The sequence below is a fragment of the Lepidochelys kempii genome, chromosome 2, assembly GCF_965140265.1.
Source record: "Lepidochelys kempii isolate rLepKem1 chromosome 2, rLepKem1.hap2, whole genome shotgun sequence".
Taxonomy (NCBI): Eukaryota; Metazoa; Chordata; order Testudines; family Cheloniidae; genus Lepidochelys; species Lepidochelys kempii.
In genome coordinates, this window is record NC_133257.1 from 162,342,181 (window position 1) to 162,368,615 (window position 26,435).

At 43.9% G+C, this 26,435-nt stretch overlaps 1 protein-coding gene across 11 annotated transcripts in view; it reads left to right on the forward strand.

Moving 5' to 3' along the window:
- GALNT1 (polypeptide N-acetylgalactosaminyltransferase 1) overlaps window positions 1-26,435 on the forward strand; it is a 193,818-nt gene that overhangs the window by 143,007 nt on the left and 24,376 nt on the right. For all 11 annotated transcript variants that reach the window (XM_073332672.1, XM_073332679.1, XM_073332671.1 and 8 more), the window contains 3 exons: window positions 434-614; window positions 13,963-14,102; window positions 22,817-22,915. In XM_073332672.1, the coding sequence (XP_073188773.1) occupies window positions 434-614; window positions 13,963-14,102; window positions 22,817-22,915 (420 nt within the window). The remainder of the gene's footprint in view (window positions 1-433; window positions 615-13,962; window positions 14,103-22,816; window positions 22,916-26,435) is intronic.

Here is a 26,435-nt window from a genome sequence, read left to right on the forward strand (position 1 = left end):
TTAGCATAGGTTGTCATAATTTCACATTTAATTAGGTTTATTTAAAAAAAAGTACTTCAGTAAAACAAAAATCCAGTTTAAATTTTTAAAAAATCTGATTTTTTTTTTATCCACCATGAATAGGAACTTTTTAGACAAAGTAACACTTTTGCTGCTTCCATTTTTCTCTTTTTTGCTTCACACTCTGAGCCCTACCATTCATCTCTAGCAGTCCATGACTGGCATCTCAGTGCTGTTGTGCCTGATGTCACTCAGTCTGCCCCCAGCCACCTCTTAAATTCTCTTCTAGTGAGCAGGACACGAACATTTTTACTTGACTTTTGGGCAATAGAATTTTTTCCAGCTCGAAAAGACATTAGGTACAAAAACTCTTTAAAAATCACCTTAATTGTGACCACTGTGAATTATGCAATGACTGTTCTGTCCTTTTCAGATTTGGCAGTGTGGGGGCACTTTGGAAATTGTAACCTGTTCACATGTTGGACATGTGTTCCGAAAAGCCACTCCTTATACTTTTCCAGGAGGCACAGGACAGATTATCAACAAAAATAACAGACGGCTTGCAGAAGTCTGGATGGATGAGTTCAAGAATTTCTTTTACATCATTTCCCCAGGTGAGCAGTCTTTAGTGTGAAATAATTCCATTCAAGGTAGAAGATATGAGTGTATTTAAAAGGAAAAATAAGTACTTCTAAACAAAAAGTCTGGTAATTCTGGAGGAACGGCCTTCCAGTAAAATAAAGATCACTTAAAACAATTTCTGTTAAAGGAATGGTCTTATTTAAAAAAAAAAACATTTTCTGTTATCCAATCGAACAGATGCAGGTGTGCCCTGAAGTCCTTTTTACATGCATATGTGAAAGTTAAGAATGAGCTTCAAGTGCACAAAAATAGAAGTGCAATGGAAAGTTCACTTGTGAAAGCAGAGTGCTGGAAGTGTAGCCGGAAGTCCAAATACATCTTCTTATATCGTGAAGTACGGCCCCTGGCTGCTCTCTCCGTATAACTTCAGGTTGAATAGGGTAGATATGATCAGCTGAAATTCATTGCTGATTAATCAAATAAGCAATTTCCTTTCATCTATCAAGAAAGATAAAAAGCAGTCAATTTTTGTACTTTAGGTAAATGTATGGGAATATATATTTGTGGAAACTAGGCATCTCCTTCGACTCCTTCAAATTACTGTTGTGGCCTTCAGAATTATAAATGTTTTACATTCCTGTCTTAAAGGGATAACTGTTAATTCCAAAGAAAACATTCATTTTAAATCTTTCAGATGAATACTTTTAAAATAAATTAACCTTACAAAGTTACAGTATTTGTGAATTGACATTATGTATACAATGGATTTCTGGTGCTTTATTTGTAAAAGTAGTTTCCATTTTCTTCTTCTTGGGAGAAACTTGATCAGTTTGCCTGTAATCAAAAACTTCTTTTTAATAAAGTAGACTGGTATGCTTTTAGTCAATGACCTTCTTTTGTTAAATGAAGTTAATGCTGAGTTACCAGCCTCTTTTAATTTATTTTTATATTTTAACTTTTTCTCGTGTTTCTTAATGTATTCCTTCCTCCCTCTTATCTTAATTCCCCTCAACTTTTCTGCTTTCTTTCTCTGTATGTAGCAGCTCTTCCACTGATGCTTAAGATCTGGCCCACAAGAAATCAGCAACAAGGTTGAGGGTGAGGATCCCTGGGGAGAAGCAGACTTGGCTCCCAGAAGAGCACCAGTCGGCCATGAAATCGGCTTTAATTAGTTCCCCGTTATCTGTTCCTCTGAACCCCACTATCCAGTTCCTGTTTTTCTGTGATTTTCTATCTAGGGGCTAGTAGGAGGACAATAGAATTGAGCATTCAAGCTGTTCTGATAGTCCTACAGTTAACTCTCAATTTGCAATTTACCACCTGGGAATACGTAGTTCATCTGTAATGGTAATGGGCAATTATTAGTTTTCACAGTATTTAAATTGGGGACTTGATTTGGAGGCCCAACAGAGACTAGAGAACTAATAACAAATGTGAGCATGATGAGTACAGAAAGCGAAGCCAGTAGGAGCCTTTTCTAAGGTAAAGAGAATAGGAATGCCAGCCAGCCAGGAATGCTACCTATTGGAGGCTATGATAAGAGATTAGGATTGTGGAGGTCACAAGGAGTGAGGGAAGGATTAGTTGTTGGGATGAAGGGGTTTTGGAAAGTTTCAGGTATCCAAAATTTGCTTCCTTGTTTTAATCAATCTTCTCCAGCTTTCAGTCACAAAGGTCCACTTATTCATAAAATAACACAAAATAGGACATATTCAATTTACCAGTATGTACACTGTGATTTCTGACCTCTGAGTGCTAACAAGGATGCCAGTCTCTCAGGTGAGAATCTCATCTGAACCAACACATTACCCATGGAAAAGATAGGCTATGTCAGAAGTTACTAAATGTATTAATCTGCTAGTTTAAAAGATTAGTACTATGCATTACCTTCCATTACCAGTAACTTACGTAAACCAGCAGGGTAGAAAAAATAACTCACTAAATGCAGAAGCTCTGCAGATTTTATTCTGGAGGAAATGTGCCTAAACTCAAGGGATGTTCTTCAAAAGGGCCCATAAATCAGAGAGCTGGCTAGCTGAGCCACCAAACTGTAAACTAAGAATGGACTTTGAACAGAAAAAAGTTTTTCAAATCATCTTAATTTCATCAGACACTTCTGCCTGGATCTGTTCATATCCAGCAAGGACAGGAAAGCCAGAAAATTCTTCACAAGGGAGATCAACCCAAAGCTCCTGAAAATAGCATTGCCCTGCTACGTTGCTCACCCAGCAAACTACTGCACACTTTTTTCTTCCAGTTCTGGGAAAAGTAATGGAGAATAGCGAAAGCTAAGAAGGAACAATAATTCTAATAGCTCCAAACATGCTAGAAGGATTTTGCTAGTCACTGCTGAAGTCCTGATAGAACTAGTACAAAGGCTTTCATTCATATTTACAGACCAGATTTACTTTCTCAGGGGTTTCTCAGTCACACAAATCCAAGCCACCTTAGTTTCAAAGTGAAAATCCTAGCCAAAATTTGGCTACTCAGCTGTGGTAATAAGAGTGTTGTTAGAATCAGTTGGCCCATCCACCAGCCTGCTCAAAATCTCAATGAGGTCCTTCTGTTGGTACAAATATGAAAAGATCCATCCCAGAATACACAAGTTCCACTATCCTGGACTTTTTTATATGAATAATTTGACATGGCTTTTGAACTCTGCCATTTCTTCACTCTGTCACTGTACATTCTTCTAAATCTGATATTTTTTGGTATGCAGTTTCTTCAGAGCAACTTACTTGGTCAAATTAACCACCAAAAGCATTTTTCAATCATGGCGCTTACGCTGAGCTTTTCTATTCTTGACTTCTCATCCATTTGAAGCAACAATCACCTTGTCTTTATACCTATTATCAATAAAAACCTGTTTTCTTATGCCATTACCATAGTGAGGAGTATCTGAGACACACTCTTTGCAGACACAAGTCTTATACTGCATATTTCATGATGACAGAGTAATCTGCACATTTGAATCTTTTAGAACTCAGGCAAACATACTGTTCCATATCTTACAGGGGGCTTTCTTTTCCTTCTACCCAAATGTAAAGAACCAAAAGAAAATATTACAGCACAGTCTGCAGAGCAATGAAGATAAATCTTTAAATTCACTGATTCCATTAAAAAAAAAAATCATGCCTTTCCACCAAAGATGCCTTTGAAACAGGATGTTCATGGCATCAGTAGCTAGATAGATCAAATGTTAACAGTGCAGATATCACATCAGGTGTACAAGTCTGAGAGGGAATCAAAGCCTCTAACGGCAACTTCTTGGGCTGAAAGATCACCATGTATCTCAAAAGAAATCAGTAGGCCAGCAGTATGGTCCTTTCAGCACTTTCATCGAGTATTACAAAGCTTGGTCTGTTCTTCTCTGTAGATGCTTCATTTAGCAAAAGATATTTCATTTGGTGGTTCCTGAATAATCATTGTTTCAGATGCAGAAGAGGGAAATCCTTTATCTGACTTCTGATTCCTGTCTTTACTGTCCCTCCACACTATTCTTCTTACGTCTTGCTTTTTCTCATTAGTGATGGACTAGTGAGAGGTCAGGAGTCAGAACAGAAAATCTGTTACCTGACCCAATGCACTCAGGGTAAGAGGAAATTATTCATTAATTTCTGGGTATTTCTACAGCTTAGAAAATACTCATCTAGCCTTCCCCCAGAGGCCTGGTCACAAATCTGGACTGCTTGATGATGGTACAGCATATTAGTAGAATGGGGGAGAAGTTAGACCCAGAGAGGAAATCAAGTGACACATTTTCCATGGCCTCTGTTCATTTAGTTTTAGGAAAGCATTGCCTATTCTAAATAAGGATCAGTATAAAAAATAATATAGACACTATAGTTACATGTGATTTCTGAAGCTTTTTGTATGCTCTTCTTCTACAATCAGTGGTCTGCTTCCCAGTGCAATTCGGCATCCAGGAAAAGACAAGTAAAGTCACTGATGTTTTTTAGTTTCTCATCTATTGCCTGTTTAATGCAGTCTCCAGTTTGCAGAATACAGTATTTCTGTTGAGTGTAGCAACCTAAAGAAGAGCTCTGTGTAAGCTTGAAGGCTTCTGTTTCACAAAGAGAAGCTATTCGAAAAAAGAAAAGGGAAAAAAAAAAACTGTAACTCTTCACTTAACGTTGTAGTTGTTTCTGAAAAATGCGACTTTAAGTGAAACGATGTTAAGCGAATCCAATTTCCCCATAAGAATTAAAGTAAAAAGGAGGGGTTAGGTCCCAGGGAATTTTTTTGCCAGACAAGACATATACACACACACACTATAAGTTTTAAACAAACCATTTAATACTGTACACAGTAATGATGATTGTGAAGCTTGGCTGAGGTGGTGGAGTCAGAGGGTGGATATTTCCCAGGGAATGCCTTACTGCTAAATGATGAACTAGCAATTGGCTGAGCCCTCAAGGGTTAACTTGTTAATGTAGCCTCACACTATAAGGCAGCACGAATGGAGGGCAGGGAGACAGCATGACAGAGACACACACCGTGTGTGTATGAGTCTGAGAGAGAGAGAGATGCACATTTCCCCTTTAAGTACCTGACCCACTCAAGTACACTGCCTTGTTAAGTTAATCAGCAAGCTGAGACCGCAGCAGCTGCTGCCAGGAACCTCCCTCCATCCTGAGCCCTGTGGTGTGTCCCCCTGCTCTGTGGAGATGGGATAAGTGGGGTGCAGGAGCTGGGGGGAGGGGGACACACTGACATTAGTCCCCCTTTCCACCCCCCCAGCAAGCAGGAGGCTCTGGAGAGCAGTTCCAAGGCAGAGGGCAGGAGCAGCACATGGCAGTGTGGGGAGGGACAACTGAACTGCTGGCAATTGATAGCCTGCTGGGTGGCTGCTGCACAGGGAACTTAGGGGAGCGGGAAGCTGATAGGGGGGCTGCCAGTCCACCCTGGTTCCAAGCCCCCACCAGATAGCTGCAACAGGTTGCTTTTCCTGAAAGCAGTGGACAAAGCAGGCAGCTGCCAAAGACATTATAAGGGAGCATTGCACAACTTTAAAGGAGCATGTTCGCTAATTGATCAGTAAGGTAACAATGTTAACAGGGACGACTTTAAGTGAGGAGTTACTATATATGTGATAGCTATGGTGCAAATTCAACTGAAATGTTTTTCATGTTAATTACACACAGTTTCTTAAGGTTCAAATTCACAGAGCAATGAGCAAGGACTTAAACATGATAGACCAAAATTCTCATGGTGTCACCTTTTCTAGAGATGTGTGGGGAGGAAGGAGTCCTAGAAGTTTACAGTGTTGTTTATTGCAGCTAACTGCTTATACTACATTCTGTGCTCTTGTTTTTCAAACAACTAATTTTAGACAAGTTTTTTTAGGAAAGAGAAATCTCCTTTGTAAATAGAAATTATATTAGAGATTTAACCTAAAAAAACCCATAGTTTTGTGTGTCAGGCCCTTTTTTCAGAAGCGATATTAGAATTTGAAATTGGTGTTTTGTTGACAAATTTCTAATTAAATGTGCATTAAATTTTAAATTAGAAATTGCTGAAAGATAGCATAATACAAACCTAAACAGAGCTGAACTTTAAGTTAGACTTTTAAGACTAATACTTGTAAATCAACCTGGTCATTAGTTCCCCCAGTATTTTTCCCCATAGAGCAAATTAAGCAAAAAAGGCTTACCTTGGTGTTTTCTACACTAGATTGTTTGTTCTAATCAAACACTGTTTCCCTATTAGGTGAAACCAATAGTGAATTAATAATGACTTGTTTACTGCCCTGTATTGTCATTATTGAAGTGTTGCCAATTTTGGTGGGGTGGGGGGTGGCCAAAACAAAAAAAGCTAGAGATAAATAGCAAATACATTTCAGCAAAATTATGTTTAGTGATTCCTTGGATATTTTAATGTAAAATAGTCTGAATTTTTAAGCATGCCAAACCTCTGCTTGCTCTTCACCAACTGAGAATTAAGAAACAGGCTCTGTTTTAAACAGTCTGGGTCACAACATAAATGTAAGGCTCCTGCTTCATATGACATGATTCATAGATGGATTGAAAGGCATATGTAAAAGATTACAAAAGACAGTCTTCTGTCTTCTTTATGGAGAATCATTTGCTTTGGAAATAGGCGTTTTCCTAGCTTGAGGTACTGTGCAAATTTCCTCCGTAAGAAGAAACAAACAAAATGGAAACAGCATTTAAAATGGGACAAAGGAGCATGATGAAATATTGTGATATAAGAGCAGCAGTTTGTACCTGTAAATGTTGTCTAACGCAATTAAAATCTATGTTTGGTGTTTCAACCTATTTTAGTTTTTTTTCTATTACTATTCTGAGTAATGGTTAATTTCAAGTATGCAAATGTATTGATAAATTGAAATGGGTTTAAAAGGTCGCTGCTTATCATTGTCCTCAAACACCCAGAATGCATTTCCCCATTGAATACCATCAACAAATAACGTGTCCCTGGTGTCACTAACAGAAATCTCTCTAACTCACATGTACACAATCTTGAGGAAAAACATTGTACATACTGTACCATTTACCTTTTAGTTTACCTGGGTGTCTAATGGTTGCTCAGTGACTTTCTCTCCTTTAGTCACATACAGACTATAGGCATTTTGGTTTGTTCGCATTATGAGAATTTGAAGATTAACCTGTAATTATGTACAATTTTGTTATGGATTATTTTGATGTATTGAGGATTTTTGCAGCTTTTCTATATTTTTTTTATTATCTTTTGTTCCCCTACAGTTTTTAACATCATTGCCCTTATTTTTGTCTGTGTTGGGTTTTTGTCTTTCAGCTTAAAAAAAAAAAAAGCTAAATCAGGAGTTTACAATGCACAGCCTTTAGTGGAGTATGGTTGAGCCCACAGCTTCTTGGCACTTTCTTTGTGAACACTGGCATTCTATTCTGTATAGGTTTTTTTTATATACCACACTGCTCCCTGAAGTATCTGAGCACATTGTAATAGTACATTACAATTACAATGCAATTACATATTAATATTAGCCACATGTTGTGTTCTCATCCTAACCCCAGAGGGAGAAGCATGTGGAGTAGTGGAATGTCTTGTTGTGGTAGGTGTTTTTTGGTTAAATATATCTGTTGCAATGTGTTTATATTAGGGAAGGCAAGGTCAAAGAAATGTGCCTTGCACTTTGAGCAGAAAGTGATGAAGTTTGTGATAGTTCTTCGTTCCTGTGGGAGTTCATTTCACAGTCTCAGACTGCCTGAAAATGGTTGTGTCCTGAACAGATGATCTTTACTCTTACTGTTGAATTTCACTGTGCCAGAGGAGCTCTGTCTTGGAGCTTTAAAATGGCTTTTAGGTACTGAGCCCAGGTCATAGAATGCTTTGAGACCTTAAACTTGATTCAAAATTCTATGGGAAGCCACTGTAGAGAGTGATGGATAAATACTATGTGGTCATAGTAGCCTGTGTTGCTGGGGAGATGCAGCACAGAGTTTTGAACTAGTTGCTGTTTCCCAGTTGCTGAAGCATAACTCATGGCTGTAGTGGTGTGAGTGCTCCGTTTCAATTAAATGAATCCAACAGTACTCCCAGACTACAGACTGAATTGACCAGTTGTGGATGTGAACATGCATTTCAAGGAGACTACACCATGGCTGCAAGCTCCTCAAAATATTTTCCTCTATCCTACCAATATCACCTCTGTTTTGCTCAGACAGGTGTCCTTCATCCGTGAGCTGATTTCATCCAAACTCTGGGTCGTGTTGGTGGTAGTGGTGCAGTCGTTACATGGTGATGGATAGGTAGAGCTGTGGGCCATCTGCATATTGCTGGCATTTGAGTCCATGTTGTCTAACCAGCTCACCTAGTGGTTGCATGTAGTTGGAAAAATACTGGAGTGCGAAAATTGATCCTTCTGGAACCCTGCAAGTGAGGGGACTAATGGTGGAGGTTGCAATTTCCCATCGCTGCGCTTAAGGTTTATCCCTCCTAGAAGGACTCATGCTATTTTAGCTCATTGCCCTGGACTCCTGTCACCTCTCTTAGGTGAGACAGCGATGTGTCATGGTCATTAATATCAAATGCTGCACAGAGGTCTAAGAAGATGAGAATGGATATTTGTCCTCTATCCATTGACAGGAGGCGATCATCCACTGCCACTAAAGCAATTTCAGTTCTTCAGTTGATTCAGTTAATTAGTGGTATTCATTAGTATTAGTGTAGGTTTTCTTTATTTTCTTGGACCATCAGTTCCCTCTTACTTGCAGCGTAGCAGAATATGCATCGGTCTCTGGGTTTTAAGCCTTGTGCCAACTACAAGAGATCTACCCCAGCGAATGACCTCATTCCACCTGCCTGAAGTGCCTCAGGAGTGTCACATTCCAGATCACTGCCAGACTTGCAAGGAGTTGAAACCGTGGACAGAGAGGACAGAAAGATGAGACTGCATCACGCGCTCATGAGGGTCACCATGACCACCCCATGAATCTTCCATATTAGGGTGGGCACTGGATACTTTGTCATTAATGAAGACCACCCTTCTGAAAGTCAGCACCAATCTCCTTCTCCAGTGCTGAGAAAGAAGCACAAAAAAGTCAGATCATTATTCATTGAAGGAGCCAAAACCAACCTCTGCTTGAAAATCAGGGTCCACCAGTACCATCCCCCAATAAACAGTCAGGAGGACAAGGTAAAGCATCCTCTGGAACAAGACACTCCCTGGTACCAACCTGTTCTTATCAGAGGTTGTCAACTCTGGCAGCTGGGTCGTTGAGATGCCCAATATGGAGCCAACTATTTTGGCGCAACAACAGCACCAGAAATATCTCTGTGCTGGACTCTCCAATGGCCCATGAGACAAGCCAGCTGGGTTCCGGTGGATCCTCAAGCCCCGGCTACTTATTTACATCAGAGTCATGATCAGCCCTTGGTACCATGGGGCACTAGATCTTCAGAGAATCCAGTGCTTTCTTGACTGATCCAGTCCAGGGTTGAACCCATCATGCTGTCCCTGCTGCTTATGTCTCCAGAACAACACCCCTGGACCTTGGCACAACACCACCATGATCAGGCGATTCTGGGTCTGAGGTAGAGTATTATGCCTCTTGCTCGTGGGGTAGACGATAACAATGTCCTTTGCCTTTATCATGGGAATTCCATTATCAGTACCCACCAGATTTCTAGAGACAGGGACCATTGGAGTAGTTGTGGCTGGGGTCCTGTGCCATACCCATGACCTTACTGAAAACTGTGGGACATGCCTCCCAATTCCTCAACCTTTCAGATCTCCTAGCACAGGGGTTCCCAAACTCTGTCATGTGTACCCCTGGGGGTATGCAAGACATCTCGGGGGCGGGGGGTACATGGGAAAAATTGTGTAAAGGTGGATTTTATTATTTTATTTATTGCATTTTCACAATAGGCTCAGATGAAGCTTTAAAACTCTGGGAATTTATTATATGAAATAGTGTAGTTAATTTACTTCAAGATATACCAATGAGAACACAGATATTCATATTGACATATGGTGCCCTCACCTCCAGTCTCCATACATCACGGGTTTAGTTGCTCAACAACTGTCCAGGCTAACTGAGCTCAAAATGTAGGGTTTTTTCTGGTTGTATATGTCACATTGTAACTATATCTGTATGTAACAGTGAAATATGGACAGATGCCTAAATACAGATATACACACAAAGTATCAGTGATAAGAAGGGTAGAGGTACATGGGCAGCTGGTAAATATGGAAGGGGGTATGTAATAAGAATAGTTTGGGAACCTTTGTCCTGGCAGATGTACTGAGCAAGACTTTCAAGGCCTGACTCAGGCTTCAGAACTTCCACCTACTGTACTATCGGAGGATCAGCCTCAACCTTCTTTGCATTCTTCCTCCTTATCACCTGATGAAACTGTGGTTCCCTGGGATTCCTCACCTGTTCAAGGATGACTACAGGGCTTATCAAGATCTTAAAGAAAGTAGCTGCCTCTATTTATATTCCCATTGAGATGGCCAGGAGGGTTCTCACAAGCTGATAGGCATTGTGGGTTTGGCAGGGCCTTCTAGAGTGGCTCTACATATCAGTGGTGCCATCTTAGAGCCTGTGAAATCATTATGGCAAATATCCTCTCTGCCTTCAAGAGCTAGGAGAACCAAGACACAGTACCCTGTCCCTTCTCAAGGCTGGATACAACTTCTCACTGTGGGCCAATATGCTTAAGTTCTCAGACAAGTTGGCAGAGGATGCCAAACAGGCGTTCTGGGCAGTTTTAGATGAAGGCAGTCTGATGGCTCGGATCTCTCTGCGAACATCCTTGAATGCAGCAGATTCAGCATCCAGAGTCATGGCATCTGCCGTGTCTGTGTGCAGATGTTTGATATCAGTCTGCTGGTTTCCTACAGTAGAGGTCCAGCAGACGATCCAGGATCCTCCATTTCAGTGGTTCTACACTCTCTTGTACAAAATGGATGAGATGCTCTACGGTCTCAAAGATTCAAAGACCATATTAAAATCATTAGGAATTTATGCTCCTTTCCCTTAAACAAAGCAATTCCTCCCTCAGTCTCTGCTGAGATGCCTGTCTTTCCCACCAAGGCAACCTGACCACTCTAGCAAATGAGGAAGAAGCCCCAGGAGAAGAGCATCTCCTCCTCAGTTTTCTTCTTTGGTGGGTTATTCAAGACAGACTGGAAATCCAAGTCTGTTTGCCTGCCTTGTCAAGGACATACCAGTTTTTCCATCCCCTATTTTTTCCAGTAGGTTATCCAACTTCCTCTGTCCTCTTCCATGAAGTACAGTCTCTTCTCCATTTGGGAGCTATAGCAGAGGCTACCTCTCTTCAGTGAGGGTAGGGTTTCTGTTCACACTGCTTCCTGGTTCCAAAGGCAAAAGGAGGCTTCAGGCCCATTCCATGACCCACCCTCCTTCTCATTATTAATGTCTGTCTGGTGGGTCTGGGATGATTCTGTCCTTTATACCAATGTGCCGAGATTACCTTGGTACCACAAGACAGCAGAGAACGCAAATGTAATGCCCCGACGGGTACCGCTAAGGGAAAAATCTCCAACACTGGGGTTGTGCAGACCTGAAGTGGAATGGACATATGTAACATCTGAAAGAACAGCAGTGACAGAACAGGTTAGTAACCATTTTTTTCCCATGTTTTGACCTAGATCCTGATTGTGCAGTGTTTAGGGTGTTGCCCTCAGTTAGATGAGTGGGTAGTCTGCTTTTGGTTAGCTTCTGTATGAGTTTACTCAGGAATTACAGGTTTGACACTGGGTGATGATTGGCTATGCCTGAAATCTCCAGAGTGGGTTTCTTCAGTGTTGATCAGACTGTTGCATGTTTGAAGGAAGAAGGGACATTTCTTTCTCTGAATCAGGTGGTGGATATTTAAAACCACCTGGATAAATATCACAATTGTACACCACTGAATGTGATTTTTGAGGTTTTTTTCTTCATAGTTATGACTTGAATTCTTATTGTCATTTAGTAATGTGACAGAGTTGTAATAGCATTTTTCCAAAGGTCAGTATAACAGATTCTGTGCATGAATGAATTTAGAATACTCCAAAGTTACAAGAGACTCCTTCCTTTGTCTTGAGGCATAATGACAAGTAAATGCTTAATCCATCAGCTACTTTTTTCCAACCGAAAGGTGAGGAACTCCATACTTCAGCTATGTTTTATGTCATACTTGTTCATCAAGGAAGCCTTTCCTTTTATTTCCCCCCCTTGATTTAAGAAAAAATATTGAAGTTGCTTAAAAAAAGCTCTTTCTGGTTCCTTGCAAGTGTTTTGGAGTTTTATGCTGGTGTGAGGTGTGATAGTTTCCTCATTCCATCCCAGCAAACTGAGAACAAGACAGTACTTACGGTACACCAGGCAAGCTTACCACAAATATTTATCCCCACATCTTTACTCCCATCTTGGTACAACCCTTCTGTACATTTTGGGTGAGCACAAGCTCTTAGTAATCTTTTGTAGGGGAGAAAATTATTGATCCATATTTTTTGTTCTCAGAATATATAGCTATACTCCTCCACCCCCTTTCAAGTTGGGGAATATTTTTTCATGTTTAAACTTTTGTGAATCTTCATTCAGCTACAATATAATGATCACTCACTGCTATAAGCTGCTATGCAGCTCTTTCTGGTGAGTTAGTTTAAGTATGCTAGCTCTGAAATATTCCAAACTCAGTCACACAAGAACAGGAATGCCAGTGGTGGTGGTTCTTCTATTATAATTATCTTTGAAGAACATGAATTACAAAAAAGTACATTTTTCTTACTTTTATAAGAAAATGCTGTCTTCATAAAACAAAATTGTCAGATTCCCAATCTGTAGGCCGGACCTGGTCCACTTGATGTATTTATGTGGTCCATATGGCATATTTAGCTAGTATAGAAATCAAAGTTTTCATTTGTTTTTTAAAATGTACATTTTTAGCCTGTATGCTGTTGAGGATGAGTGAAACTATGAACAGTTTGAATGTAAATTGTTGCAGTTTGTGAGAGTTGCAAACTCCTTTTCCCATTAATCTCATTGAGGTATTAACTTCAGTGCCTAATTATATTTTAAATGCCAGCATTAACTATTTAATTGCTGTCCTTTTAGCAAATGGGATGGGAAGGACTGAGATTTCAAGTGCACATGTGAGAAGGTTTCTAAAGGAAGGGAAGTATCTGAGAGAGAAAAATACAAAGACCAGGAAATGGGGGGAGGGAGGGAAAGAGGGTAGAAATAATGGCAGTCCTAAAAGTTAGGAGACTTTTTCCTATCTAGGGATGATGAATGCAACAATAAGGTACTGAACAAATAACTAAAAGGTTAGTTATAAAGTCTATATTCTACCCTAGTTCTTCATGCAGACCTCCCATAGACACAAGTGAGAGTTGTACTGTGGATGGAGAATGTAGTATGTGGTCCCAAATTTATAGCCTGGCCAACAGAGCTTCATTAAAAGTGGAATTCTGCATTCAACATAGAAAGACCCAGATATATTTATGTAAGAATTATCGTGCAAGTTATGGTGATAATGATTAAAGGTTTCATCTTTTTCTTCCCTGTTAGTTCAGACAGTGATTTGCATGTAAATTGTTCCATCAGATGCCAATAAGGAATTGATTGCCACATGTAATACAGATTCAGTGGCTTAGCCTTTCCTGTACTGAGAAAAAAAGGCACAAGCAGTAGTCTCCACTGTATGACTTTTCCTCCAGGAGAACAAGAACAAAACTCAAAAAAGTACACTATATTAAAAAATTCCTGTCTGCCTTTGCCATAGAGATGTATTTAGCTGGCTTGTTACGGACAGAGTATATTTGAAGCATGTAACATGTATTGATCACATTTGTATTATCCTATTAAAATTCAACAGTTTAAAATTCACTAGCAACCGCTGTTTGAAATAAAGCATTTTTCTCTACAGGAGTTACAAAGGTAGATTATGGAGACATATCGTCACGCCTTGGGCTAAGACATAAGCTGCAATGCAAGCCTTTCTCTTGGTACTTGGAGAATGTGTATCCCGATTCCCAAATTCCACGCCATTATTTCTCTTTGGGGGAGGTAAGGATTATTTTTAATTATGTACTTTTAATTTTCCTTTTTGTAAGGGATATCGCAGCATAACATCCAGTTTTTGAAATCTCATTTGAATAGTAAAGCTGAAGTCAGTGTCTCCAGCACCAAAGTGCAATATCTCACAGCTCCATGTCTTTCATCTGTAAAATGGTATATTTGACTTGAATGGTTTGGTGAAGTATTACCAAGCAGTTGACCCGCAATGTCAAAGGTTGGGATTTCTTGTCCATATTTACAGCAGTACTAAATTAGCATGGAAAGGCTTTTTAGAAAATATTTTAGACATTAGTGCATATTTTATGTATTCAGTTTCATTGATGTGCATGGTGCTTTACAAACAGTTAAAACTAACAAGGAGCTTAGTGCTTGTGTAAATGGCACACAAGTGTGCACCAGCTAAGATGTAAATTCTGGTGCACCCCCGTGTGTCTCATTCGGTCTGTGTGGATCCTGATGGCACACACTAAAACTTTTAGTGAGTGCCATCAGGATCTACACAGACAGTGCATGACACATTGGTGCCCATTACATGCCAGCTGGCGTGCACTCATCTGCAGAGTAGACAAGCCCATAGTTGCATTAGACATAAAACATCAAGGGATTACAAATAACAAAGCATGAAGAAAGGAGTTCTTAAACTGCTTTTCTCATGTCCATTCCATGTTAGGTGTGTGCGCACTGCGTGCGCTGTTTCTGGAGATTTTAGCATCAGTGGTATTCGTTGGGCTGGCTCTAACGTACACTGGAGACATGCACTTATGCATCAGCCTAAGGGGCACTGCCAGCCTCACGCCCTTTCAGTTCCTTCTTTCTGCCTGTGACGGTTGCTGGAACGACCATTCTTGCTATGTCAAGGCTTTCTTCCTAGTGGTTTTGGACTCTTCTTCATTTGTGGTTATCAGTTTAGTGTATATAGTTCTTATAATTAGTGTTAGTGTATATAGTGGTGTAAATAGTTCCTATCGTCGAGGGACTTCTTCACCCCAGGGGCTTCAGGCTTCAAGCCTTGTGCCTCTGGTGGCAAACCTATGCCAGCGAGTGACCCGCACTCCAGCTACTTGAAGTATCAGGTGGAAACTCACATGAGGGACAAGTGCTAGTTCTCCCAAGACTTCCAACCCCACACTAAAAAGGGCAGACACGTTAGGCTGAAGGCTATCCTCATGGAAGCCTCCCTCAGATGAGTCTTAACGCCAAGTTGCTCCGTTGGTGTGAAGTTTCCCCTGGCACTATTCACCGTCTCTGGTGCCAAGGAAGAAATATAAGAAGCAGCACACCAAGAGGGTGCTCACCAGTGCAGAAGAGAGACAAGAAGAGAGAGAAGACAGCAGAGAGACCCGCACCAGGTCACTCATCCTCTCACAGGCCAGTGATGGCACTGTCGATCCCGCCTAGAGTATTGAGTCTGGAGGGGGACCCTCTACCGACACCCGGAAGCCACCGTGGTGCCAGTGGTCTGACGGTTCCATTGACCCCGGAGGTTTTCCAAGCATCAAAGGGCCTTTCTCTGCCCGTCCCACCAACTCCAAGGGGACACCTGACAGCTCTGGTGACCAGAAGGAGGGAACAAGAAGCAGTGGACTCCTTCCTGGCACCAGCCCTTGGCATCCTCGAGCGGAAAGCCTTCCATGATCCCAGTGTCCTGATGGCTGGTCCCTGGAACCCTGGTTCCACGTGGAGGCAGAAGTGGGTGCTGCTCTGTCGTGGTCTCTGAAAGAAGACTTCTCTTAAGAGTCCGAAGGGGAATCTTAAATAGCACCTAAAGCCCAGCACCTGTACCCAGCTTATGCACCACCAGACTTTGGTATACATCCCTGTGCCGGCACCTGGCCAATGCAGTGGCCATACTGGAATCCCTGGGGGGTTTCCCTGGTGCGAGGTCCTCCTTCCTACTCAAGTGTTCCAAGGAACACACTACCGCTCCTTCCCACTTGGCACCGACTCTCGACTTTGGCACCGATCCCAGTACCAACATCCAGGAGACGGCTCTGATGGACATAGAGGAGGAAGCGGAAAGAGCCCCTCCTCCCGCTGCAAGCCACCTCCTCGTCTTCCCCAAACGAGGCTGTTGCAGATCCCAGTAACCTGCTTCAGCAGGATGACTTCAAGGCCCCTCAGGACTTTCTGAAGTGGGTCATTGCAAACCTGGGCCTAGAGATTGTGGAGTTAAAAAAAACATTGCACAGTCTGATAGATATCCTGGCTTCGGCAGCTCCCTGCAAGGGGCTTTGCCCATCAGTGATGAGGTGATGAGACCGGTCAAGGCCCTGTGGCAAACTCCTTATCTTCCCTTCCTCCCACCCAGGTGGGAGGGCAGAGAAGTAGTACTGTGTGCCACTGAGCAGGTTTGAATACCTCTACACGCACATACGTGCATCTCTGAGGGTCCCTGGTGCTGTTTGCAGCAAATTAACAGGACAGGCAGGGACAGTTGAGCACTACCCCAATCATAAAGACCCCAAGAGACTAGACCTTTTTCAGAAGAAAGATTTATTCGACTGGCAGCCATCAGCTACATATCTCCAACCAGCAAGCTTTGTAGGGGAGATAAGATTTTAATCTGTGGGACTCCTTGTCTAAATTTAAAGATTCTCTACCCCAAGATTCAAGTCAGGAGTTCACAGCCCTCTTGGAGGAGGGTAAGAATGGGGCCAGTACTTCTCTCCAGGTGACTCTGGATGCTGCTGACTTTGCAGCCAGGACAGTGGCCTCCGCTGTCACCATAAGGCATTGTTCTGGGCTCCAGTCTTCCAGCCTTCCGCACGAGGGTCCAACAGTCTGTCCAGGAAGTCTCCTTCAAAGGCTCCTCTCTTTTCTCAGAGCAGACAGACACAAGACTACATGACCTGAAGGACTCAAAGGCTGCTACTCATTCCTTAGACCTTTACACCTGGTCATCTTTCAGGAAGCACTTCAGGCCCCAGCAACCCCTCAGGTCTCGGGGCCTCCAAGAGAGGAGTTGTACAAAAGAAGAGGGAGAGGTTACAAACAGCACAAACCTCTCCTGTCCACCTTAGCTTCCCAGTCAGGGTTTCAGAGATGCTCCGGTAGGCCCAGGCAAGCTTTATGAAGGTGTGTCCGAGGGTGTTATACCATTCTGTTTCAGATCCACCCCCTCTTGGTTTTGGACTGTCTGTCACTCTTAGTCCAGCATGGTCATACATAACATCAAACTGTTAAGTGCTGAGTACAGTGTCAGTCGAATATACCCTTCAGTTTTTATCCACTCCTCCCTCCCATCTTCAGGGACACGTCTCACGGGCAACTCGTCATCCACGAGGTGCAATCCTTTCTAGATAGGGAGGCTGTGGAAGATGTTCCTCAAAATGTGAGAGGGAAGGGGTTTTACTCCTGGTATATCATAATCTCAAAGTCCAAAGGGGGACTCCTGCCCACCGTGGATCTGCATCACCTCAACAGATATCTCAAGAAACAAGTTCCGCATGGTCTCCATAGCCTCCATCGTTCCCTCCCTGGATCCAGGAGACTGGTGCTTTACCCTCCACTTAAAGGATACTTACTTCCACATCTCTCTCTTCTGTGGCCACAGATGATTTCTCAGGTTTATAGTGGGTAAGCACCATTACCAGTTCACGGCTTGCCCCTTTGACCTATTGGCAGCCCCTTAGGTTTTCACAAAGTGTATGATTGCAGGTTGCAGCAGCCTTCTTCAGGCAGTGAGGTGTACAAGTCTACCCATACCTTGACAACTAGCTGATCAAAGGTTGGTCGCAGACTCAAGTACAGAACAGCATCAGCATGGTCTGAGCCACCTTCTGAGTGCTGGGCCTGCTGATAAAGAAGCAAAGTCAACTCTTGTCACAGTTCAGAGAATAGAGTTTATTGGGACAGTGCTTGACTCAACTTAAGCCAGGGTCTTCCAGCTGGAGGCCTGATTCCAGACCATGTCGGACCTGATATCCAGTGTCATAGTCCACCCAGTTACGACAGCTCAGGTTTACCTCAAACTACTGGGGCACATGGTGGCATGTACTTATGTGGTTCAGCACACAAGGTTGTGCCTCAGGCCCCTCCAGATGTGGCTAGCATCAGTTTTCTCCCCAAGTAGACACCACCTAGATGCACTGCTCACATTTCTCCTCCCCTCCCCACCACCTCCATCCTTGCCTCTTGGACTGGTGAAAAGATCCGCGAATGGTTCTGATGGGTGTGTCCTTTGTTACCCCTCAATCATCGGTAGCCTTAGTCTCGGGCACGTCAGACATAGGGTGTGGAGTCTACCTCGGCCTCTGGTCCCGAGAACTCTCCCTGCACATAAACGTCAGGGAACTCAAGGCAGTACGCTTAGCATGCCAAGTGTTCCTTCCCCAGACCTCAGTTGAGGTGGTGCAAGTCCTGACAGATAATACTGCGGCCCTGTTTTACATGAACAAACAGGGAGGGGCTCAATCTTCGACCTTATGCCAGAAAGCCATCCATCTGTGGAACTTGCACGGAGCACTCCATTCATCCCGAGGCCTCACATCTTGTGGGAGCCTGGAATGTGCTGGCAGATCATCTCAGCAGATGCTTTTTCTCTCACTATGAGTGGTCCCTTACCCGGAGGTCACCAGATTAATCTTCCAAAGGTGGGGGCCTCTCCAGGTGGACCTGCAGAACAGGAAGTACTATCAGTTCTGTTATCTGTGGACACAGCCTGGGCTCCCTCTCTGATGCTTTTCTACTCCTGTGGGCAGACTGCCTACTTCACGCCGATCCCCCAAACCCCTTGGCTCATGTGACCCTCCTAAAGATTAAACGAGACAAGTCATGAGTTATTCTGATAGCCCCAGCACATCCGCAACTGTGTTGGTTCAGCAAGCTGCTAGATCTCTGTGGTAACTCCACTCTTGCTCCCATTTTGCCCAGACCTAATTTCACAAGATCATGGCTGGTTGCTTCATCCAAACCTTGCCTCCTTGCATCTGCCTGCATGGATGCTGTATGGCTGAACCCTGAAGAACAAGACAACTCAGAACAGTTTCGGCAGATCTTGTTAGGCAGTAGGAAGCCTTCTACCAGGGCTACCTACTTGGCCAAATGGAAGCATTTATCTTGGGCTTCTGAATGTGTGCTCTCTGCATCTTGATCTTCCCTTCAGTCTATCTTGACTGACTGCTTCACTTAAAACAGCAGGGCCTGGCCCTCTCATCTGTTAAAGTGAACTTAGTAGCCATCTGAGCCTTCCATCCACAGTGAACAGCAGGTCAGTGTTTTCCCACGAGATACGTTTGCTTTCTCAAGGGGCTGGAGGGGTTATATTCTCAAGGTGGCAAGCCAATCCCCCGATGGGACTTAAACCTGGTTCTGTCACAGCTCATGGGTCCCCCCCTTTGATCTGTTAGCTTCATGCCCCCTGCCATTTCTATCTTGGAACGTCTCCTTCCAGTGGTGATCACCTGGGCCAAAAGGGTCTCTGAAATCAAGGCCCTTATGTCAGAACCGGCCTACGTGGTGTTTTTTCAAGGACAAGATCCAACTGTGCCCCAATTCAGCCTTCCTGCCGAAAGCGGTATCACAATTCCATAACAATCAGGACGTTTTCCTGCCAGTTGTCTTTCTGAAATCTCACAGGAACTCTGAGGAACGACAGCTTCACTTGTTGGATTCCTAGGCGTTCCCCTGCCTCTTATATTGAGAGGACTAAATCTTTCCACAATCAACATAGCTCTTTGTGGCAATAGCGGAGAGGATAATAGGACTACATGTGTTAGCCCAGAGGATCTTGTCCTGGATTAACCTCCTGTGTCCGGGCTTACTACGAAGAGGTAAAGTTTCTGCCTCCAGCGATTTTAAACTGCTCATTCCACAAGATCCGAAGCCACATCAGCAGTGTTCCTCCCAATCAGATCCACGACCTGGTCATCGGTGCATACCGTTGCATCCCACTGTACCATCACTCAACAGACCCGAGATGCCAGTTTTGGAAGAGAAGTGTTGCAGTCAGCATGTCCATGAACTCTGAGCCCACCTCCTTGCTTGTGAGTAACCTAACATGGAATGGACATGAGCAAGCACTTGAAGAAAAAGTAATGGTTGCTAACCTTTCATAGTGGTTGTTTTTTGAGATGTGTTGCTCATGTCCATTCCATGACCCACCTTCCTACCGCACTGTTGGAGTTAACCAGCAAGAAGGAACCGAAAGGGATGCTGCACATAAGCACACGGCTCCAGAGGGTGCTAGAGCTGGCCCAACAGATACCACTGAGGGAAAAATCTCTGACAATGGTGCATATGGCATGCATGCACCTAACATGGAATGGAGATGATTAACACCTCTCAAAGATGGATAGTTATGAAAGGTTAGTAACATTTTTTTTTTAATGCAGCGTGACAATGGTTACAACAGTGAAAGAATAAGAAATATTTGTTAGACCTGCGTAGAAATGCAGGAATGGTCATACCAGCTCAGATCAGTGGTTCATCTAACCCACTCTTCTGTCTGAGTGTGACCAGTTCCGGACACTTCCAAGGAAAGTGCAAGAAACCTTGGAGTGGACAATTAAGGAGTAACTTGCCATAGGTAAGGTGGAGTTTCCTCTGAACACCTATGAACAAGTAGTGCTTTAGCCTCTGGTGCATAATAATTTACATCCTTTCTTTGAAAAAGAAATATTTTCATCCTATGTAATGAGAATATTGTGATCATTTTATCTATACAAGTATCTAACCCCCTTTTTAAAAATTTACTAAGCTCTTGGCTTCTATTGTATCTAGTGACCAAATCCCATGGCTAATTATGCATTACAAATATGTATTTCCGTTTCAATTTTAAAAGTTACATCTTTCAATTTCATTGAATATCTCCTTGTTTTTATACTATGAGACAAAAGGCATATAGGACATCCCAGTTCACCTTCTGTAGTGCCAACCATGGTTTTGTATACCTCTTATTTCCTCTCTAAACTAAACAGACAAACCTCTTTTATCTAGGGGGGTATCTTTTATGCCCCTAATTTTTGTAGGTTATCTCTGAATCCCTGTATTTCGCCTATGTCCCTTTTGAGGTAGGGTAACCAGAACTAAACATAGTATACAGAGAATGTACATTTGATTTTTTTTCCATCTTTTATACAGTCTCATACGTAGTTTGAATTTTTGACTGCTCGTGCACACTTGAGTAGAGTTTTTTTGTTGAATTAACCACGATGATCTAGGTCTAGGTGTCTTTCCAGCGTGCTTACAGTTACAGTCAGAGATTAGGCACTGACTTCCCATGCTGGAGCAGTAGTACTGCATGGACAGTGAGATTCTTATTTCCCCCAGAACCACTGGGAAGTGAATGGGAGGCAGGAGCTGATCACCCCTCCCAGTCCTTAGAAGCAGGGCATCTCCCTCCCCCCAAACATATGCCACCCTCCACCCTCTCAAGGCTAGTGGAGGAAACTGCTGAAGGAGATGCTGTTTCAGGAGCAGTTGGGTGTGTATGGTGACATGCCTGGGGTGGATTGTTAGGAAAGCTGTGTGGGTGAGTGTGCCTGGTGTGCTTTCTTCTCACATTTTGTCCTGCACCAGAGCCATCCTTGTTGGCTGCTGGAACAGAGGCAGGCTACTTGCCTCAGAGGAGTAACTGCAGGAGGATTTCTGTTGCATATGTGAGACCCTAGTGGGGGCTGAGTGTGTCACGAGAGATGCACAATATTTCACGTTCCTGTTGCATTTGTTGTCAGTTACTTTCAAACTTCTTTGTTTCTGATTTTATGTAAACTAAATATTTTACACCTACAGAGTGACTAATCTTAATTGAAGGCTCGCTATATACATTTAATATAAATATAAAATGAGGCTATTTTTGAGACTTGTGAGCACCAAAAAACAGAAAAATGGAGTGCAAAGAGGTTTTGTTTGTCGGTCTTCCCTGTGATCTCATATCACATTTGGCTGAACCGCTATACAGATTTTCCAGAAATAGGCACCTGGTATTATTTGGGACTAAGTGAGAAAGTTCATCCTGAAAAGAACATTTTTATAAAGATAACTGCGAGAATAACTATATTTTTATTCCTCAGTGCTGTAAAATCTGCTGGTATTACATTTTTCATTTTAGTCTTTTTGTGTTTCCATCCTCTATTGTATTAAATTTTAGTAGTTCATTGGGGGGAAGGGGAAACTCAACTGGGAGCATCTGTTGGTAAGATAGAATGACTTGTTTCTAAAATATTCATATTTTATGTTCAGCTGAAGGAAGCAAGTGGAGTATGACTTTTATAAATACAATTGGCTAAACTGGTTTAGATAAAATAACTAGCCCAAGTAATGTACAACTTTTTTTTTTACATCATGGTGCTTTACATTTTCAAAGCAGTATGGAAAAACCTTCCTATAAATCTCAAATCAAACCTGAATCTTTTGTGGATAAAAGTGTATTTTTGTTTTTTATGTGCCTATGATTTGACTGGTTCCAAGTTAGCATTAGAAGCTCTGAAACCAGACTCGTATTATTTCATAGATATCTAGTTTGTCTGAAACCAGGAAATTCTAGAAAGCTCATGAGAGCCTGATCTTAATACGTTAGAATAATTTTTGGACCGTGGGACGCTTATGCTCAGCTGTAACTCCAAGTTTTTAGAAGATTTGTTCATTGCTATTTATGAATCCAATGCCAGTGGTATCCTCTGTGGGTTGATTGTCCCCCCCCCGCCCCATAACTATTAATAAAAACCTGTCTTGATGTATGTTATGCTTTATTTCTTCTCCAGATAAGAAATGTGGAGACAAATCAATGCCTGGATAACATGGCAAGAAAGGAAAATGAAAAAGTTGGAATATTTAACTGTCATGGAATGGGTGGAAATCAGGTGACAAGATATTTTACAACTTTAAATTATTTCAGACATTGCTCATCTGTCTACACATAATTTCCAGCACTTTCAATAATTAACTGTACAGACAATGTGCTGTTTAAAAAACCCTAATGAGAGACGTGGGCCTGCAAGATGAGTTAAGAGTACCTAAAAAGGTTGCTTGGTTTGTTCGAGTGCTTGCTCATGTCGATTCCATTCTAGGTGTGTGTGTGCCCGTGTGCGCAGCCGCCTAAGATTTTTGCCTTAGTGATACCCGTAGGGCTGGCTGTGGCGCCCTCTGGAGTGCTGCGCTCATACTGTAGTATATTAGGCACCGCCAGCCCTACACCCTGCCTTCTCAGTTCCTTCTTACTTCCCATGGTAGTCAGTCGGAGCACCTTTCTTGCTTAGCAAGAGCTAGCGGTTGTCTGCCATTCTGAACTTTGTGCCTTAAGGCCGTTGTATATAGTTCACTTTGCTAGTCTTAAGTATTGCTTAAGTAGTTGTTAAGCATTGGATAGTAGTTAGGGTCCTAGCAGGACTTTGCTCCAGGTGGGGCATGCCTCGGTCTCCCGGGTTCAAGCCCTGCTCAGACTGCAGCAAACCTATATCTGTGAGTGATCCCCACAGCAGCTGCCTTAAGTGCCTGAGGGAGTCACACGAGGAGTGGTGTCAGATCTGCAAAACTTTCAGCCCCACACTCAGAAGGACATCCGCCTCAGGGCTCTTCTGATGGAGTCCGCCCTCCGCCTGGCTTCCGAGCCATCCAGTCAGGTCATGCCACTGCCAGCACCCGACTCCTTCTGGCTCCGTTTGCCATTGCCGATGCAAAAGAAGAAGATCACGAACCGCTCTCCAGCACCAAGCAAGAAGGCCCAGGAGTCATCTATCAAGCGACCCGGGCCTGCCCACCAGACTTCACCAAAACCACACAATCATGCCTTCCCGACTGGGGTGCCCAGCCCCCTTAAAGGTCCACCACCGACTCTTGGGAGCATTATGGGACCCACACTCCTGCCTGCACCTTCGTCATTCCAGGCTTCCATGGCTCAGAGAGAACACGGGTCTCCATCTGCTCCAATGACGGTCCCAGTGCCACAGAACCCGGCAAAGGCTCCCCAAGAGGGCAGACCTGCCATTAAGACTCGATGGAACATCAGGTGGAAGCCCACTCTGAGGTCAGGGCAGAGAAACTTGTGCCCGCTCCAAAGCCTCTTTCTCCGGCGGTGGTCAAGATTCCAGCACCCCCATCAGTGGTCCAGTCTTCCTCATTGTCTCCACGCAAGGCGGTTGTGGGGCCTTCCAGAGCTAGCTCGCCGGATGACTTTAGGGAGCATCAAGGCTTTCTCCGGCATGTGGCCAAGAGTTTGGGTTCAAGGTGCAAAAGATGGCGGAGCAGGAGGACACCCTCTTCGTTGCCCTCTCAGCCTCTACGCCTGCCTGGGTCACCCAGCCTGTTCATGAGGAGGGCCTCGACCCCCTCCTCCATCCCACCTACCTCAAAATGGGCCGAGAAAAAGTACTTTGTGCCTGCCAAAGGTTTTGAATACTTTTATACCCACCCGCCCTCAATGTCGCTGGTGGTTTCTGTGGCCAATGAAAAAGACAAGCAGGTCCCCACCTCCTCGACTCCCAGAAACAAAGATGCTAAGAAATTTGATTTATTTGGGAGAAAGATTTACTCTATCTCCAGCTTGCAATTTCATGTGGTGATTCATCAGGTCCTGCTAGGCCAGTACAATTTTATTCTCTGGGATGGTCTCAAAAAGTTCCAGGATTCTCTCCCTCAGGGTTTAGCCCAAGAGTTTGGCACTCTGGTGGAGAAGGGCATGGTGGCGGCAAGATGGTCCCTACAAATGGCATGGGACGCGGTGGATTCGGTGGCAAGTGTGGTCACATCGGTGGTGGTCATGCTATGTAGTTTCTAGCTCCAGACTGCAGGCCTCTCCCAGGAGAGGTAGGCCTCGATCCAGGACCTCCCCTTTGACAGAGCTGATCTGTTCTCAGATCAGACAGATGCCAGGCTGCACAGGTTGAAGGACACTAGGGCTACTCTTTGCTCGTTGGGCTTACACACACCACAATCGGCCAGGAAGCCCTTCCAACCACCACTGTCACCAAGATCCTGGCAGCCTTGTCAGGGACCTACCAAGGACAAGGGATGCTAGTTTTAGTCATCGTCGCCCTTCCTCCTCCTGCTTGCCAGCCCAACCTGGGGCTGTTAAACACCAGGGGGCCAGAAGAGACTGTTTTGAGTGTGTGCCCCAGATCCGTGCTCTAGTCAGTCTTTTCCTCAACTGCCTTTCCCCCTACCGCTCAGCCTGGTCACGGGTTATGTCGGACCACTGGGTCCTGGACGTAGTGGCTCAGGGCTTCTTCCCTTCTTCCCGACCCCTCCCCACGCCCTTTTTCCCGTCCCTATTCAGCAACCCTTCTCCTCGTTCAGGAGGTAGAGAAGCTCCTGGGTTTGGGGGCTGTGGAGGAGGTTCCTTAGGACATGGAAGTAAGAGGATTCTACTCTCACTACTTCCTAATCCCGAAGGCCAAAGGGGGCCTCAGACCCATCCTGGACCTTCAGGGCCTCAACAAGTCTCTCAGGAAGTTGAAGTTTCACATGGTCTCCCTGTCCTCCATCATCCCCTCCCTGGATCCAGGGGACTGGTATGCTGCTCTCGACTTAAGGACGCTTACTTTCATGTCTCCATGTTCCTGGGCCACAGGCGCTTCCTGCATTTCATAATGGCCGGGCGTCACTTCCAGTTCATGGCGTTACCCTTTGGCCTGTTTTCAGCTCCCAGGGTGTTCACAAAATACATGGTGCTGGTAGTAGCTTACGTGAGACGATGCGGGGGAGGGTCCAGATCTTCCCGTATCTCGACGACTGGCTCATTAAGGGCAGGTCTCTAGGACAGGTCCAGTGAGTCTCAACCTGGTGCGATCCATCTTCAACAATCTGGGCCTGTTAATAAACACAGAAAAGTCCACATTAACGCTATTTCAACGGAAAGAGTTTACCAGAGTAGTTCTCAACTCCACTCAAGCCAGGGCCTTCCTTCCAGAAGCGCAATTCCAGGCCATGTCACACTTGATTGCCTATGTGAAGAGCTATCGCCTTACCACAGCCCACACATGCCTGCAAATGAGGGGCCACATGAATGTATGTGGTCAACTGTGTCCAGCTTCATCTATGATCTCTGTGGGCATGGCTGGCCTCAGTCTATATCCCCAGCAGGCACGCCCTGAACCGAGTGGTCATGGTACTGAGCCACGTCCTCTCGTCCTTGGATTGGTGCCTGGATCCAGAGTCAGTGCTGCGGGGGATCTCTTCATGACGCCCATCTCCGTCACTTACCCTGGTTTCAGACACGTCAGACCTGGGCTGGGGAGCTAATCTGGGCGACCTCAACACCCAGGGCCGCTGGCTACACAGCAGTCTAGCCCTTCATATCAACATCGGGGAGCTCAAAGCAGTTCGCCTGGTCTGCCAGGCGTTCTTGCGCCCACCTAAAGGACAAGATGGTGCAGGTTCTAAAGG